The following is a 19,767-nucleotide window of genomic DNA, read 5'->3' as shown; positions in this document are numbered from 1 at the left end:
CTTTAGGATCTCTAGAAAAAGTTTAATCATTTTTGAAATAAAACATTTTGGTACAGTCTTGATTTAAAAACTTAAAAACTATCACAATCCATAAACAAACTTGAAAATTTAAGCATCTTATTGGGTTGAACTTTTTGAAACTGCTGATTGTTTTTGAGCTTAAAACTATCAATTTAATAAGTTCAATGTAGTAATTTACTGGTCTATGTGTTCAGCTATGAGAAGAAGAAACTTAAATGGGTTCTTCCCACATTTACATGTAGTTATACGATTTTATAAGGATGGATACATTTTTATTTAATATGAATCTCTTATAGTGTAGACTACTTTTCAGTCTCTAGGAAAAATTATAGAAAAATTAACAATCAAAATGGCAAAGCATAGCCAAACTAAAAATAGTCAGTTTTTTTCATAGCGAAAAAAAAATCACAATTAAAAATTTAGAAAATATGCAGTCACTTACTTTGGTAGAGTTTTCAAATGATTTTCTCTTAACTCCAAGATCCGTAATTTGACAAGTCTGTAGAAATGAATTTAAAAATTGCTTCTTAATATTTTTCTACACAACAATATTCCTGTGGTAAAGTCCATAATCACTACATTCTCCCAACAACTATGTCCAACATCACATGCCATGGTTATAGATTTTAAAGAATAATACAAGTTGATTAAGAGAAGTGTTGCATCAACATTAGAAAATAACAAATATCATTTGTCAAAAAAATTTGTCAAAATCAAATTTGACAAGTGATTTGTAAATTGATCAAAATTTCCTAAAAATAAAGATCATTCAAAGACATCATTGAGCCCAAATCTTTTAAATTTCATGTTTTACAAAAATACATTCACTGTTGTTTAATTGGATGCATTCAACAGATTACTGAATATCTACTAAATTCCAGGTGCTGTGTTTACTTTCCCTAAAAGTACTATAAATGAACTTATAGAGTAAATAATGTAGCATAGTGGTTAAGAGCTTGAGCTTTATGGTCAGAAAGATCTGGATGACATTCAGTTGCTCATAGTGTATCTCTGCGACACCGGGCAAATTAATTAACACCTCCTAAGTTCACCATCGATAAGGTAGTGGATAACAGTGTCAGATGAATAGAGTTTTGAATATAAGTGAGGTCCACATGTAAAGCAGAGTACCTGGAACATCATAAGGTTAATAGGGCAGCGATAAAGACGATCATCATTAATTGCACAAGGGGAAAGTGCTATGGATCACCATAAGTTCATTGACCGAAAAGGACTCTTAACATTTCGGAAGTGGATGGCAGGAAAAATCGAGAGCATTATACGATCGGGAGGCGGCAGCATTCGGTGAAGAGGATGAAAGGTGTTCATGTTTCGGCTATGTAAGCAGTTTAGAGAATGCATGTCACACCTAGCTACTTGTTAAAGTCTGCAGTTGGGGACACTCATGTTTATAACTGAATTTTAGTCATGATTTTTTTTTTTTTTGAGGCAAGTTTAAATTTTCTGTTTATTTCATTTTATTTTTTCCTCTTGTCCTTATTATTTATTATTTATTTATTTATTTTTAATTTATTGGGGTGACAATTGTTAGTAAAATTACATAGATTTCAGGTGTGCATTTCTGTATCACATCATCTATAAATTACATTGTGTGTTCACCACCCAGAGTCAGTTCTCCTTCCATCAACATATATTTGATCCCCCTTACCCTCATCTCCCACCCCCCACTCCCCTTACCCTCTGGTAACCACTAAACTATTGTCTGTCTTGTCTATGAGGTTTTTGTTTGTTTGTTTGTTTGTTTGTTTTTTCCTTAGACGTTTATCATTTATATCCCTCACACTGTGGACCTCCCTCCCCCCATGCTCATGTTTATAACTGAATTTTAAAATGTACTCAGTTGAGGCTACTTTGAAATATATTAATTGGATTCTCTGAATTACTAGTGTTTGAAGAATATTTCACTGTTTAACTATTTCACCTTAAATCACCCATATTTACTGTGCTTTTAGGTATTCATCTAGGTCTCTTCCTCTTTCTTCCTTTTTTTTTTTTTGTTTTGACTCTTATCAAGTTTCTAACTTAATTTAAATCTTATAACTCTTCATCTCTATAGGAAATGAAATGATTCAGTTCTTCAGAGAGTGGGCAAAAGAGATTTCTTAAACATTTATATGTCGCAAATCTTCTCAACACTTGTACTAATGTAATGATATTCTGTCCTTTAAGGGCACCAAATCTCAGGTTTTGAAAGGGATCTTAAGCATCTGTTTATCAAACTACTCAGCTGAAGGTTAAAAAATTTTTTCAGATCACAATAATAAAATGGAACATGTTTTGGCAAACAATTTATGTAAAATTAAATTCTAATTTCAAGTAGTTTTGGCTTAGAAAAATGCTGTTGACAATAAGCTTAAATTGTCTTAACTTTTGAGAGACGTCATCAAAATGGCGGCATGAAGTGAGCCTCTGTAAAGTTCCCCTGGAATTTATAACTAATTGAACAACAATAACTCCACAAAGGACTCTCTGCACAGCAGACAGGCAAGACGAAGAGGCCCACTACTGAATTCACCTAAAGGTGGGTGACTGGTGTGCGGGGGGGGGGGGGGGGGGGGGGGAGAGGGGAAGAAGGAAGGGAGAAGTGCGGAGATGGAGCCACTGGGCACAGGACGCAGACCTAGCTCAGTGCTCCGAGCTCGCTGCATCCCGGAACTACCGCAGCTGCAGGAGAGGGAAGAACTCGGACTGCTAGGGCTCCACTTATGGCCTACAGGGCTGAGGGGACAGCATATAACATGGCTGAACCCAATGCACACGGCAGAGACCTCGGAGAAAAGACTGAGGGAAGAATGCTGAAAATGGTGGTTTAAGCCCTCACTGCCGAGCAGAGAACGGAAGCCTTAGGCACTGAGACTAGTCGCCCCCTCCTTACCCTCCCAGAGCTGCCGCCCCGCCCCCATCTGCCCGGTGCTAGAAGCGGAACAGTAGCAATGTCAGATCAAAAGAACAGAATATTTGCTGTTCTGAGAACTGTGGACCGCAGACATAGATTCACAGCCCAATTAGTTCTGGCAAAGGGGAGGGAGCTGTGGAAGCAGGACCGGCTGTGGTGGTGGTCACCGCCATTGCTCTGGGCCACCTCTCACAACTCACCCCGCCCCTGGCCCCACCTATCTGGGCGGATCCCTGCAGGAGTAAACAGAACTGCTGAAACACAAGGGCTCTGAATCTGGTGCAGGAAAAGCTTTGAAACTTCAAAAGCTCTCTGCATACCCACACGGACACTGCGCCCTGTGGCCCAGGTGAACTATTAACAGGAGAAACCTGTGTCCCAGGGAATCCCCCATTGTGTGAGAAGCTGGAATAGTGCAGAGAAAACAAAGCACTACTGTGTGAGAGAGAAAAAAAAGGCTGCAGTCGGAGAGAAAATAAAATATTCTACCAACAAGTACTGGAAAACAAGAGAAAGACTTCCTTCTTCCTATCAACCTGTTGCAGAAGCCACCCCTGTAGATGTCTAGGAAGAGAAATAAAAATCAGTAATTGCCATGAATAACCAAGGCAACAAGACAGCTCAGAAAGAAAGTGAAGAGTCTCCAGAAAAGGAACTTAAAGATATGGAAATATGTGACTTAAATGACAGAGAATTCAAGATTGCAGTTCTGAAAAAACTCAATGAGATGCAAGAAAACACAGAAAGGCAGTTTAATGAACTCAGAAAAACAATCAAAGAACAACATGAGCATTTTACGAAAGATATTGCAATTTCAAAAAAGAACCAAATAGAATTTCTGGATATTAAGAACGCAATAGAAGAAATTAAGAATGAAATAACCAGCTTAGGTAGTAGAGTTGACCAGATGGAGGAAAGAATCAGTGACATCGAAGATAGAATCCTGGAAATTACACAGATGGAAGAAGAAAGAGACTTGAGACTTAAAAGAAATGAAAGCACTCTACAAGAACTTTCTGACTCCATCAGAAAGAGCAATATAAGAATAATAGGCATACCAGAAGGAGAAGAAAGAGAGAAGGGAACAGAGAATATATTCAAACAAATTGTTGATGAGAAGTTCCCAAACTTGTGGACAGAACTGGATCCTCGAATCAAAGAAGCAAATAGAACACCTAATTACCTCAATCCCAACAGGACTTCTCCAAGGCACATTGTATTGAAGCTGTCTAAAATCAACAACAAAGAAAGAATCCTCAAGGCAGCCAGGGAAAAGAAGACAGTAACCTACAAAGGAAAGCCCATTAGATTATTATCAGATTTTTCAGTAGAAACTCTACAAACCAGGAGGGAGTGGAACCAAATATTCAAACTATTGAAAGAGAGAAATTATGAGCCAAGAATAATATATCCAGCAAAGATATCCTTTAGATATGAAGGAGGAATAAAAACCTTTCCAGACATACAGAAGCTGAGGGAATTTTCTAATACACGAACTGCACTACAAGAAATACTAAAGGAGGCTATTCAACCACCATCAACAGGGACAATTTGTGGCAACCAAAACATGAAAAGGGGGAGAGTAAAGGCCTGAACCGGAATATAGGAATGAAGAAAGTAAGCGTGCTGAAGAAAATGGAATACTGTAGATATCAAACGTTCTTTTACATAAACTTAAGGGTAACCACTCAAAAAAATCCAGAACTGAAATATATACTGTGATAAAAGAAGAAACAGAGGGAAACATCATAGAATACCACCACACAGAAATAATAGACAACAACAAAAGGCAAAGAAACAATGGAGACACAGCCTTACCAGAAAACTAAAGATAGAATGACAGGAAATCCTCACATATCAATAATCACCCTAAATGTAAATGGACTGAACTCACGAATAAAAAGGCACAGAGTAGCAGATTGGATCAAAAAACTAAACCCAACCATATGCTGTCTTCAAGAGACACATCTCAGCTACAAAGATAAGCATAGACTCAAAGTGAAAGGGTGGAAATTGACACTCCAAGCAAATGGTACCCAGAGAAAATCAGGTGTAGCCATAATGATATCAGATGAAACAGACTTCAGGGTGAAAAAAGATAACAAGAGACAAAGATGGACATTTCATAATGGTAAAGGGGACTATACAACAAGTAGATATAACAGTCATCAATATTTATGCCCCCAATCAGGGAGCACCAAAATATACCAAGCAACTACTAACAGAACTAAAGGGAGAAATTGACCAAAACACAATTATACTAGGGGACTTAAATACATCATTGACAACTATGGATAGATCACCCAAACAGAGAATAAATAACGAAATAGCAGCCCTAAATGACACATTAGATGAAATGGACATAATTGACATATATAGAGCACTTCATCCTAAAACATCAGACTATACATTCTTTTCTAGTGTACATGGACCATTTTCAAGGACAGACCATATATTGGGACATAAAATCAACCTCAGCAAATTTAAGAAGACTGAAATCATACCAAGGATATTCTCTGATCACAAGGCTTTGAAATTGGATATCAACTGCAAAAAGAAAACAGGAAAAAACACAAATACATGGAGATTAAACAACATACTATTAAAGAACAACTGGGTCAAAGAAGAAATAAGAGGAGAGATCAAAAGATACATAGAAACAAATGACAATGAAAATACATCCTACCAAAATTTTTGGGATGCAGCGAAAGCAGTTTTAAGAGGGAAATTTATATCATTACAGGCCTATTTCGAGAAACAAGAAAAATCCCAAATAACCTCATGTTACACCTTAAAGAACTAGAAAAAGAAGAACAAGTGAAACCCAAGGTCAGCAGAAGAAAGGAAATAACAAAAATCAGAGCAGAACTAAATGAAATAGAGAACAAAAAGACAATAGAAAAAAAATCAATGTGACAAAGAGCTGGTTCTTTGAAAAGATTAACAAAATTGACAAACCCTTGGCTAGACTCACTAAGATAAAAAGAGACAAGACACTAATTAACAAAATCAGAAATGAAAAAGGGGAAGTTATCACGGACACCACAGAAATACAAAGGATCATCCAAGAATACTATGAAGGACTATATGCCACCAAATTCAATAACCTAAAAGAAATGGACAAGTTCTTAGAAACATATAGCCTTCCAAGGCTGGACCATGAAGAACTGGAATATCTAAAAAGACCGATCACCAGTAACGAAATTGAATCAGTCATCCAAAACCTTCCCAAAAGCAAAAGTCTGGGACCAGATGGCTTCACTAGTGAATTCTACTAAACCTTCAAAGAGGATCTAATACCAATCCTGCTCAAACTCTTCCAAAAAATTGAAGAAGAGACAGTACTCCCTAACTCATTTTATGAGGCCAACATTACCCTGATACCAAAACCTGGTAAGGACAACACAAAAAAAGGAAACTACAGATCAATATCTCTGATGAAGACAGATGCAAAAATCCTAAACAAAATTCTAGCAAATCAAATACAACAATGCATTAAAAAGATTATTCATCACGACCAAGTGGGGTTCATCCCCGGGGCACAAGGATGGTTCAGTATCCGCAAATCCATCAATGTGATACATCACATAAACAAAATAAAGGACAAAAATCATATATTATATCAATTGATGCAGAAAAAGCATTTGACAAGATACAACATCCATTTATGATTAAAACACTTAATAAAATAGGTATCGAAGGAAAATACCTTAACATAATAAAGGCCATATATGACAAGCCCTCAGCTAATCTCATAATTAATAGTGAAAAACTGAAGCTCTTTGCTCTACGTTCAGGAACACGACAGGGCTGTCCCCTGTCACCTCTGCTTTTCAACATAGTGTTGGAAGTCCTTGCCAGAGCAATCAGGCAAGAGAAAGAAATAAAAGGCATCCACATTGGGAATGAAGAAGTTAAATTATCACTCTTTGCAGATGACATGATGTTATATATAGAAAACCCTAAAGACTCCACCAAAAAGCTATTAGAAACAATCAAGGAATACAGTACAGTTGCCGGCTACAAAATCAACGTACAAAAGTTCATTGCATTCCTATATACCAACAAAGAAATCTCAGAAAAAGAAATACAAAAAACAATTCCTTTTGCAATTGCAGCAAAAAGAATAAAATACCTAGGAATAAACTTAACCAAGGATGTGAAGGACCTATATGCTGAAAACTGTAAGACATTTTTGAAAGAAATTAAAGAAGACACAAAGAAATGGAAAGACATTCCGTGCTCATGGACTGGAAGAATCAACATAGTTAAAATGGCTATATTACCCAGAGCAATATACAGATTTAATGCAATCCCCATCAAAATCCCAATGACATTTTTAAAAGAAATACAAAAAAAATCAGATTTGTTTGGAACCACCAAAGACCTCGAATAGCCAAAGCAATCTTAAGAGAAAAGAACAATACTGGAGGTATCACACTCCCTGACTTTAGCTTGTACTACAGGGCTACAATAATCAAAACAGCATGGTATTGACAGAAAAACAGACACATAGACCAATGGAATAGAATTGAGAACCCAGAAATAAAGCCACATAAATATGGACAGATAATTTTTGACAAAGAAGCTAAAAACATACAATGGAGAAAAGACAGCCTCTTCAATAAATGGTGCTGGGAGAATTGGATAGCCACGTGCAAAAGAATGAAACTGGATTGCTATCTGTCACCATGTTCCAAAATTAATTCAAAATGGATCAAAGACTTAAACATAAGACCTGACACAATAAACTAGAAGAAACATAGAAGAAAACATAGGTACTAAACTTATGGACCTTGGGTTCAAAGAGCATTTTATGAATTTGACTCCAAAGGCAATGGAAGTAAAAGCTAAAATAAACGAATGGGACTATATGAAACTTAAAAGCTTCTGCACAGCAAAAGAAACCATCGACAAAATAAAGTGGCAACCAACTGAATGGGAGAAGATTTTTGCAAATAGTGCCTCCGATAAGGGGCTAATATCCAAAATATACAAGGAACTCATGAAACTCAACAACAAAAAAACAAACAACCCAATTGAAAAATGGGCAGAGGACCTGAAGAGACATTTCTCCAAAGAGGACATACAAATGGCAAATAGACATATGAAAAAATGCTCAGCATCACTAATCATCAGAGAAATGCAAATAAAAACCACAATGAGATATCACCTCACCCTAGTCAGAATGGCTATCATCAACAAGACAAATAGTAACAAGTGTTGGACAGGCTATGGAGAAAAAGGAACCCTCATACACTGTTGGTGGGAATGCAGACTGGTGCAGCCACTATGGAAGGCAGTGTGGAGGTTCCTCAAAAAATTACGAATAGAATTACCATATGACCCAGCAATCCCTCTCCTGGGTATCTACCCAAAAAATCTGAAAACATTTATACATAAAGACACGTGTGCTCAATGTTCATTGCAGCTTTGTTTACGGTGGCCAAGACATGGAAATAACCAAAATGTCCTTCGATAGATGAATGGATAAAGAAGTTGTGGTATACATACACAATAGAATATTATTCGGTGATAAGAAAAGATGATATAGGAACATTTGTGACAACATGGATGGATCTTGAGAGTATAATGCTAAGTGAAATAAGTCAGACAGAAAAAGCAGAGAACCATATGATTTCACTGATATGTGGTATATAAACCAAATACAACAAAAGAACAAGACAAACAAATGAGAAACAAAAACTCATAGACACAGACAATAGTTTAGTGGTTACCAGAGGGTAAGGGGGTTGGGGGTCGGAGATGAGGGTAAGGGGGATCAAATATATGGTGATGGAAGGAGAACTGACTCTGGGTGGTGAACACACAATGGGATTTATAGATGATGTAATACAGAATCGTACACCTGAAATCTATGTAATTTTACTAACAATTGTCACCCCAATAAATTAAAAAAAAAATTGTCGTCACTTTTAAGGTATATTCTTTGTATTTGTAATAGTCAAGACATGAAAACAACCTAAGCCTCCATCAACAGATTAATGGATATATATATATATATATAATCACATTCACAATTCTATCAGAAGTATGTAACATTATCTCTTTCCTCATACTCTAGAAAGCTTTTGTAATAAGCTAGAATATGATGGCACTTTATAGTTATTTTAATTTGCATTATTTTTATTATTTGTGAGGATAAACAAGTTTCATGTGTTCACTGGTAATTTGCATGTTTTATTATGAATTGCTTTTACATACATTTACCCATTTGTTTTCCTATGAGATCTTTGTCTTACTCATTTGTAAGAATTCTTTATAGGTTAAGGATATAATTTGCTTTCCATATATGGTGGAAATATTTTCTCAGTTTATTGTTTTTCTTCAATTTTTAAATATTTTCTGATGTTATTTTATTTTAAAAGCATTCATGTAGTCAATCTATTTATCCATTTATATTTTCATTTGTTTCTATGCTATAAAGATATTTCCTGAACCAAGAGCCACAGATATTCATGGATATATTTTGCAGATAATTTTGCATTTTATTTTATTTTATATTTAACTCATGAAATTGATTTGATTATCGATGATCTAGTTGTACTTTATTTTTTTGCAAAGTGTTTCATAAGTTAACGTGAATGAATTACCTGGTACTCATTTACTGAACTACAAAGAGGTTTATCACAATGGTAAGTGAAATAAAATTGCATCACCTAAAACCCTAAAGATTCCACCAAAAACTATTAGAAACAATAAACAAATATAGTAAAGTTGCAGGATACAAAATCAATGTACACATCAGATGATTGGAGGTTTAGACTTTTGAGCCCTTCCCCCAGACTTTGGGAGGGGAGGACTGGGGATTGAGTTAAGTCAACAATAGGCAATGATTGAATCAGTCAGGCCTACAGCATGAAGCCTCATTGAAAACTCTTGAATGAAGAGGTTGAGGGTTTCAGGGTCGGTGAACATATCCATGTCCTATGAGGGTGGTGCACCCAGAGAGGGCATGAAAGCTCGGTGCCTTTCCTCCTTAGCTTGCCCTATTTATTGCTTTCATTAGGCTATTCATAAGTTGTATCCCTTATAATAAAATTCTAATTTAAAAATAGCAAAACAACAACAACAACAACAAAAATCAATGTACAAAAATCTATTGTGTTCCTATAAGCTACCGGTAACAATGAAATTTCAGAAAAAGAAGAAATGAAAAGAACAATTCCATCAGCAATTAAAAAAAAAGGAATAAAATACCTAGAAATAAAATTAACAAAGGATGTAAAGGACCTATACACTGAAAACTATAAAACATTATTAAATGAAATTGAAGCAGATACAAAGGAAAGATATTCCATGTTCATGGATTCAAAAAACCAACATTATTAAAATGGCCATGATACCCAAAGTAATATACAGATTTAAAGGAATTCCCATCAAAATCCCAATGGCATTTTTTCAAGAAGTAAAACAAAATATCATCAGATATACATGGAACACAAAAGACCCAGAATAGCCAAAACAATTCTGAGAAAAAAAAAAGAACAAGGAGGTATCACACTCCCTGACTTTAATTTATACTACAAGACAATGATAATCAAAACAGTATGGTATTGGCAGAATACAGATCAGACACTCAGATCAATGGAACAGAATGAAAAACCCAGAAACAAACCCACATACATATATGGGCAAATAATTTTTGACAAAGGAGCCAAAAACATACAGTGGAGAAAAGAAAGCCTCTTCAATAAATGGTGCTGGGAAAATTGGAAAGCCATATACAAAAGAATGAAACTAGACTGCTATCCATCACCATACAACAAAATTAACTCAAAATGGATCAAAGACCTAAAGATAAGACGTGAAACAATAAAATACATAGACAAAACATAGGTACAAACTTATGGACCTTGGTCTTAGAGAGGGTTTTATGAATTTGACCTCAAAGTCAAGGGAAGTAAAAGCAAAAATAAATAAATGGGATTATTTAACTAAAAAGCTTCTGCACAGAAAAGAAACCACCAACAAAGCAAAAAGGCAACCGACCAGAGGGGAGAAGATATCTACAAATAATACCTCAATAAAGGGTTAATATCCAAAATATATAAAGAATTCATACAACTCAACAACAAAAACACATAATCCAATTAAAAAATGGACAGAGGATCTGAACAGACACTTGTCCCAAGAAGACAAAAGGCCAACAGATACATGAAAAATGCTCAACTTCACTAGCTATTAGGGAAATGCAAATCAAAACCACGAGATACCACCTCACACCTGTTATAAAGGCTATTATTAACAAGATAAGAAATAACAAATGTTGGAGAGGTTGTGGAGAAAAAGGAACCCTCATACACTGCTGGTGGGAATGTAAATTGGTACAGCCACTATGGAAAACAATATGGAGGTTCCTCAAAAAATTAGGACTAGAGCTACCATATGACACAGTAATTCCTCTCCTGCCTATCTACCTGAAAAATTTGAGAACATTTATTCATAAAGATATATGTACCCCTTTGTTCACTGCAGCGTTATTCATGGCTAAGACATGGAAATAACCGAAGTGTCCTTCAATAGGTCATTGGATAAAGAAGATGTGGCACATATGTACAATGTAATATTACTCAGCCATAAGAAAAGATGAAATACTGCTATTTGCGACAACATGGATGGATCTTGAGAATATCATGCTAAGCAAAATAAATCAAACAGAAAATGACAAGAACCATATTATTTCACTCATATGTGGGATATAAAACAGAAAGCAACAAACAAACAAAAAACTCTTAGTAACAGATAACAGTACAGTGATTATCAGAGGGAAAGTGGGGAAAAGGCAGGTAGAAGAGGGAAATGGGGTCAAATATGTGGTGACGGAAGGAGACTTGATTTTGTGTGTCGAACACACAATGTGATATACAGATGATGCATTATAGAATTGTACACTTGAAACTTACATAATCTTATTAACCAATGTCACCTCAATAAATGTAATAAAGTTTTTTAAAATGCATCATTTAATTTTCTTATTCTTACCTTCCAAAATTTGCTGGAAGAAATTCAAGAAAGGCGTCATTCAGGTAGAGCTGGGTCAGGTTTATAAGCTGCGTGAAGCCATCAGGAAGCCTAGAAAGAAGTTCAAGGTTTAGTCACTGCATCAATGTTGCCATAGAAACAGAACAAATATATATATATCCCTAAGGAGAAAAATAGAAGTGTAATACATTTTTCAACTCTCCTTTGGCATTACAGTATAGGAAGAATTTATTGAGCATGTTGTTACAGTTTGAAAATTTTGCCTGCTATTAAAATAAATGGCATTTACCCACCTCCATGCTGCTCTACTCTGCTGAGATTTATGTCACTGCCAAAGTCAGCAATATCATCTCACTCTTGCCCTAACATTATGCATACCAAAGAGATATGTCTTTATGGAAATTTCAAATTGCATGCCATGTTTTATAATTTTTAATTTTATGTTCTTTCCCGATAGGATACTCACATATATAGTCAAGCAAGGGTATCTACTTACTCTGTCATTTAATCATTCAAATTTGTCTACAATTTGTTACAATGATGACTAAAGTTGCCTAATATGAAAAGGAAGGAGTATTTTTATCCTTGTAACTAATAATTTCTTCAATGCAGGCTCAACATGGTATGTATGTTCTAATTCAAATTTGTCCAATTCATGTTCACTAAAAATGAATGACATTGAAACAATAATTAAACAGAATCCTAAGGGTTTTAGGAGGCATTAAAAGAGTTGAGAAAATATCTTTTGGGGAAATTTTACCAGTTAAATGAAATAATTATTTGAAATATTACATCTTTTTCACCAAAAAGATTTAACTCAAAGATTTTCTGGGACATTTTTCCCTAGAAGGATATTGAATTTTTTCTTGTCATTGAATTTCTTTTTAAACACCTTAATGTCTTTATCTGTTGTCTAGAAAAGATTATGTTCTTTTACAAAATACTGCTAAACAGTGTTCAAATTTGTCTTCCCCTCAAGATATGACCTGTCTCCCTAGTTGCCCTTACTGACAAAATTATTTAAAGAGCTACCTATATTCACTGCTTTTTACTACTCCTCAATTCATTGGTTTCCAGCATCTACCCTAACTCTGTTACTGAAACTGCAGCTCCAAAGCTTCCAATGATCTCTTAGTCCCCATTTCATTTTGCATCCCTCACTGCCTAGCAACAATCACCATCACTGATTGTTCTCTCCTACTTGGCTTCCAGTATACCACTTTTCCTGCTTCTCCTCCTACTCTTGGGACATTATATCTGAGTTTCATTCAATGGCTTCTCTTTCTATGCCCAATCTTTTGTCATGAAATGTTTTATAATAAAATAATATATGTGTAGCCAAAATATATTATAATAAATAGAACTGGTACCTCTAAAACCCTCTGGTCGCCCCTCCCTGATTACATCTTCCTATTTGCTTCACAAATTCCTGAATGATGTTGACTGTTATGATTTTTAAAAAGTTTTTCTACAACTATTTCAATCCTTAAAAAAAAGTTGGGTGGATTTGCATGTTTTTGAACATTATATAAATCAAATTATACTAGGAACATGTTTGAGACTTTTAAAAATTAACATTAATTGTGAAATGCACCCATTTTGATTTAGATTACTGATCACTATAGTATAGTATTCCATTGTAAGGATATATCACAATTTATTTATTATCCTTCTTATAAAGAACATTACAATTGTTTCTAGTGTCTTGTTTGTTTTCTATGGCAAACATTGCCTCTGTGGATATTTTAAAACATGTAACCTTTTATACAAGGAATTATTTAAGTTATATCCCTGTCCTGTAGGAACAGCCCTCAACTAATAACTAGTAGGAGTATAAATAGCTCAGCTGCCTCACAGGTATTTTGCACTATTTCCCAGAGTCCCTCAGATAGATTAAGGTCCAGTGGTCCATACTACTAAATAGCTTCAACAAGTATTTCTCAGACCACCTCCGAAATATACTGCTTGAATTCTTTCTAAACCTCTGCTTCTGGGGAATACAGACTAAACACAATTGATATTTTTATACTAATTTGTAGGAATTTTTATACACTCTGATGATACTATATTGATTATTTTTGCTACAACATCTTGTTCCAGTTTGTATTTTGGAGTTGAATTGTTGTATATATTTTCATAGAGGATGTTTCCAGAAATTTGTTCTTAAAGACGTAGGATTCGTAAAAGTAGAAAAAAAGGAGAAAGGAGGAAGGGAAGAGTGAGGGTGTTTAGAATGTAGAGGTAAGAATTCACCTGAGATGGGTGACCAAGAGAAGGTGCGTTCCAGAGAAAATGCTTTATGTACCAGCGTATTAGGAGTTAAAATTTGAGAATGTCATAGGGGGTGGGGTTTAGAGGGTATTACACCTTTGACTCAAAGGTTGAACTTTATCCTATAGGACTAAAAAAAAAAAAAAAACCTATGGGAGATCATTGTTTTTCTCTATATTTTCCTGTGTTTTAATGCATGGAGCTCACATCCTGTAGTATGATAGTTTTTATGATAATGATAGAAACGTTCAATAGATTTCAACCCAATTGACCTACTATCTTCCTTTAATGTCCTCTACTTACTGTACTGATTTGAAAGAAGAAATCATTCATGACTTTTTTTTAAAAAAAGGTATCCGTACATGTAAAATGAGAAGATGTTGAAAACCTTTGATCTAATAATTTACTTTAACATTGTAACTACTAATAAGTAAAAAAACCTTTAAAATACTAATTTTCTAGATAGGTACAATTTGAATTATCCAGTTTCCCTTAGTCTACTATTCTGCATATGTATGCACTGAATGATATTACATTGTACTGCTTCTTTGATCAAAAATATATTTCTTAATTTCTGCTTCACTGGAAAAATTTGTGCTACAAGGAAATCTGGCTTCTTACGTACACACTTCTTTGAAGATTGAAGACTTGACCACATGTGCAGATTCCAACTGCAAAACTGGACTGCCAAAAATAAATAATATGAAAAACCAGAATATAAATAAGATAATTTTTTCTGCCTTGTTATAAACAAAGATGAGTTGACATTTTATATTGAACCATTCTTTTTTAAAAACATAGAGTTAAAAGGTTATATTTATACAGTATGTCCTATAAAAATTTATGTGTTTTTTTATTTCAGTCATTTCATCAAGCATTTATTGAATGGTTACTCTGTGCTTAGATTAAAAATTAATGGCTTTTTTTCTCACTTCCCCATAGGATTCTATTCATAGATTTAGCAACATGCTTACAAAATTAAACTTTGTACAAGTGCTGGGCATTTTCTCTTCCTGGATAAATTATAAATTTATTGAGGACAAGAAATTTGTAATCTCCTCAATGATCTAGTACTGTATTTTGAAACATACTATTTGAAAAATATAAAAAGTCAGTAGGTCTACTAAAGAAGATAGTCAATTTTATTACTTCTAATTTTATGGTACAAATTGTAGCTTCTTATAGAGACAATGGCCCATTTGTCAATATCACCATTTCCAGAGGAATATTCAAGGAGAGGCAAGGAAGAAGATATTCCCAGCAAGATAGATAAACTTGATAAAGTGGACTATCATGGATTTCTTTATCATCCTCCAAGCTACTCAATGAAATCCAACATTTTACACTAAGCTTGGGAGCTCTCAATAATGAAATAATATTACTATCCTAAATCACTGGTGGTTTTTCACATTTGACTGATTAATTTAAAAAATTATAATATGTTATATATATTGCTAAATAGTCTCTGCTAAGAAAATACTTTCATTTATTAATTACTTAAATTAAAAGTGGCATATTCAAACTGCACAAAGAAAGGATAATAAAACCAGACACCCATATGGTTTAGTGGTTGAGCACATAGGCACTCATGTCAGAAGACCTGGGTTTGAATCACAGTCTTTCAATTATTATATCTACGATCTTTGCAAATCTTTGTAAGACTTAGTTTTACTTACTTTTAAAATGATATTACATGGGAGGTACGGTGAGGATAAGGGGGAAGGTGAGATTAGAAAGCACAGTCAGTAACCACAAGATTGCCACAGAGATATGAAATTCATTTGGGGAATATAATCAATAATGTTGTAAAGATTTTGTAGGGTATCCAATGGACACTTGTCTCATTAGGGAGACCACCTCAGGGATGATGTAGATGCCTGATTACTGCACTGTACACCTGAAGCTGAAGCTGAACAATAATGAATGTCAACTACAATTTATATATATATATTTAAAAGAAGCGGAGTACAGCATTAGGAACGAGACAGTGGAAATGTAACGGCTGTATGCGATGTCAGAGGGGTAGTAGATGGGGGAGGTTATCACTGTGTGAGGGATATAAATGATAAGTGTCTAACTATTACATTATTTGTACACCTGAAACTAATTAAAAAAAAGAGTTTGTACAAATAAAAAAAATGGTATTACTAGTATCTACTTCCATAGTTGTTCCAATGATTAAATGATGACCTACCCCATAGTAAGAACTCAGTAAATGGGAGCAATTATATTATTTTTATTTGGTATAGTAGTATTGTTTTTATTCTGATCTTCAATGTTAACTAGAATATTAATTATTTTTATTAATGCTGTTTTATTATTGGAATAGGCCAATTAAGATTGGTTGCAGACATCCTTGTTTCAACATTTTTTCTTTTCTAATTCCATTTACTTTAGTAGTTAAATAAAAACTTATTACAGGCATTTGACCTCTAACAGAAGAGTTAGACCAAATTAAATTATAAGTTGTGATTAAGAAGCTAATGTAAAATCTTCTACCCTTACTGGAAAATGTATTTTACATCTAAATATTAATTTATGTAACTTAAAATTTTAAAATTAATATAATAATATATAGAACATTTGAAAAATAGGGAGAAAAGAAAAATACTTCTCATAATTCCACCTCCTTAACATTGCCATCATTACCATTTCATGTATTTCTAATCTAATTTTCAATTAATTCTTTTAACATCACTGCAAACTTGTTTCATGATTTCTCCCTTTACTTTGCAATTATCTTTCAATTTTGCTATATAACCATAGTGACTCCATAATTTATCATCCAAACTAGGACATTTTTGAGAGTTTAAAAGGGAGCTATTATTAATCATGCCACATCAAGAGGTGTAAAATGGGATGACTTGAGCAAACAGAGCCTAGATTCCCTTGAAATGAATGAAAGTAGAAATCTAAACTTTGAGGACCCTGCTGAGGAGGGCTTAAAAGGAAGTGAGGTACGGGTTATTAAAACTTTCCTCAACCTGATAAAGGGCACGTATGAAAAACAACAAGTAACAATTCCACACAATGGTGAAAGTCAGAATACTTTATCGCTAAGTCTGGAAACAAGGCAATGATTTCCCTTTCATCTCTTTTATTCAACATTGTACAGAAGGTCCTAGCCAGGACAATAGGAAAAAATAAATAAATAAAAGTCATACCGATTGAAAAGGATAAAAATGAAACTGTCTTTATTCACAGGTGACATGATTGTCTACCTAAAAAATCACCCCAAATCTATGAAATATTTACTAGAACTAATAAATGGATTTACTAAAACTAGTAAAAACTAATAGTGAGACTTTAGGACGTAAGGGATATATAAAAAAAATCAATTGTATTTCTATATACCAGCAATAAACAACTGAATAATAGAAAAATCATTTGCAATTGTACAAAAAACCTGAAATACTTGGAATAAAATGAACAAAACATGTACAAAACTTATATGCTGAAATCTACAAAACATTGATAAAAATACATTTTTAAAGTATAGATATATATTACAAATTATGCTCAGCGATAGGAATACTCAAGATTTTTGAGATGTCAATTCACCCAAATTGATCTACAGATTCAATGTAATCCCTATCTGGAAAAATCTTATATTTTTGTAGACATTGGCAAGCTGATTATAAAATTTATCTGAAAAAGCAAAGAGCATAGAATAGCTCAAGTATTTTGATACAGAGGAAGAAAGTTGAAGGACTCACATTCCCTAATTGTATGAATTACTATAAAGGTACAGTAATTAAGACAGCATGGAATTGATGTAAAAAGATGGAATATAGATCAGTACAAAACAGAGAATTCAGAAATTGAACCACATACATATGATCAATTGATTTACAAAAAGATATTCAGGTAATTTTATGAAGAAAGGATAATCTTTTCAACAAATGGTGGTAGAACAATTGGATATCCATATTCAAACAAACAAACCAACAAATAAACAAACAAAACATGACCCTCACATTTTGCACGTATATAAAAATCAACTTCAAATTGATCATAGACCTAAGTGTAAAACCTAAACTATAAGAGTTCCAGAGGAAAACTATAGAAAATCTTTATGACTATCAATTTAGAAAAGATCATTAAGATAGGAACAACAAGCATAGCCATTAAAAATGTATAATTAGAACTTCATCAAAATTAAAAACTTCTTTTGAAAATCACTATTTTGAAAATAAAAAGATAAGTCACACACTAGGAGCAATTATTTGCAAACAGATATCAGATAAAGGACTTTTAGCCAGTATATATAGATATAGATAAAGAATTCTAATAATTCAATAATAAAAAGACAAGTCAATATAAATGAACAAAAGATTTGAATTTTTTTGCCAAATAAACAATACAGATTGTAAATAAGTACATGGAAAGATGTTACTTGTATATTAAAAATGTAAATTAAAATTACAATGAGATATCACCATGAGACAGCACATCTAGACTGGCTAAAATAGGAAAAAAAACCCCAAAAAACAGATCATACCAAATTCTGACAAAGATGAGGAACAAAGGAAACTCTAATAAATTGCTGATGGGAGTGAACGATGAATAGCTGTTTTGGAAAACAGTTTGAAAATTTTTTATAAGTTTAAACATACATCTACCATATTACCTACTATGCTATTCCTAGGTGTATAACCAATAGAAGTGAAAACATATGCTTATGCAAACAACCTATATGTCTATAAAATTATAGTAAATTGATACAATGGAATACTACCTACAAATAAAAAGGAATGTAATGCTGATTCTTGAAATGACATAGGTAAATCTCAGAATCAGTGTGTTAAGTAAAAAAAGTTTGATACAAAAGTGTGGTACCACTTATATGATATTTTTGAAAAGGCAAAACCATGGGGATAGAAATCAGATCGGTGGATGATTGAGCTGAGGGAACTTCTTGGGGTGATGTAAATAGTCCATATCTTGATTATGGTGGTGGTTCCACAACTGTATACATTTGTCAAAATTCACAAATTTACACCCAAAAGGGTAAATTTTACTGCACATAAATTGTATCTTTAAAAAAGCCTAACTTTAAAATTAGTGTGCTATGTAAATTGACTCTTCTATAGAATAATTTTTTATGAATTCCCAAACTGTTTAATGTTTTTAGTGTTAGGCATTTTTTTTTGATGAAATAGATCATTCAGTCATCTTTTAAAAAGTTCAACATATGAAAACAATTCAGAGACATAACCAACAGGACTATAAACTTTAAGCTTCTTAAAGATGTGATTTATCATCTAACCTACTCCCAACGAACTGAGCATGATTCCCAAATAAGATGAGCTATTAGAATTAAAGAGCTAGAAATCAAAACAATTCATCATCTGCCTGTGGCTTATGATTCAAGTCAAGGCCACGGCTGTAGTATTGATGTGAGAAGTTAGCAACATCTATTTCTTTGTTGAGAAAATTGCATTCAGGTCTAAACGTTTTGGGAAACACTTCTCACAGGATATTTTTTCCTTCCTTCGTCTACTTTTCAGGTAGAAAAGCTGTACCTTTCAAACACATTTTATTGCTTGATG

The 19,767-nt window shown here is 33.7% G+C and overlaps 1 protein-coding gene across 1 annotated transcript in view; it reads right to left on the bottom strand.

Moving 5' to 3' along the window:
• Positions 1 to 19,767, bottom strand: part of LRRC7 (leucine rich repeat containing 7) — a 364,327-nt gene that overhangs the window by 221,758 nt on the left and 122,802 nt on the right. Inside the window, 2 exon segments of the mRNA XM_033115988.1 lie at positions 464 to 520; positions 11,945 to 12,034. Coding sequence (XP_032971879.1) covers positions 464 to 520; positions 11,945 to 12,034 — 147 coding nt within the window.

This window comes from Rhinolophus ferrumequinum, chromosome 9 (assembly GCF_004115265.2).
Source record: "Rhinolophus ferrumequinum isolate MPI-CBG mRhiFer1 chromosome 9, mRhiFer1_v1.p, whole genome shotgun sequence".
Classification (NCBI taxonomy): domain Eukaryota; kingdom Metazoa; phylum Chordata; class Mammalia; order Chiroptera; family Rhinolophidae; genus Rhinolophus; species Rhinolophus ferrumequinum.
The sequence above is the reverse complement of the archived record's forward strand: the minus strand, read 5'-3'. Positions and strand labels throughout refer to the sequence as shown.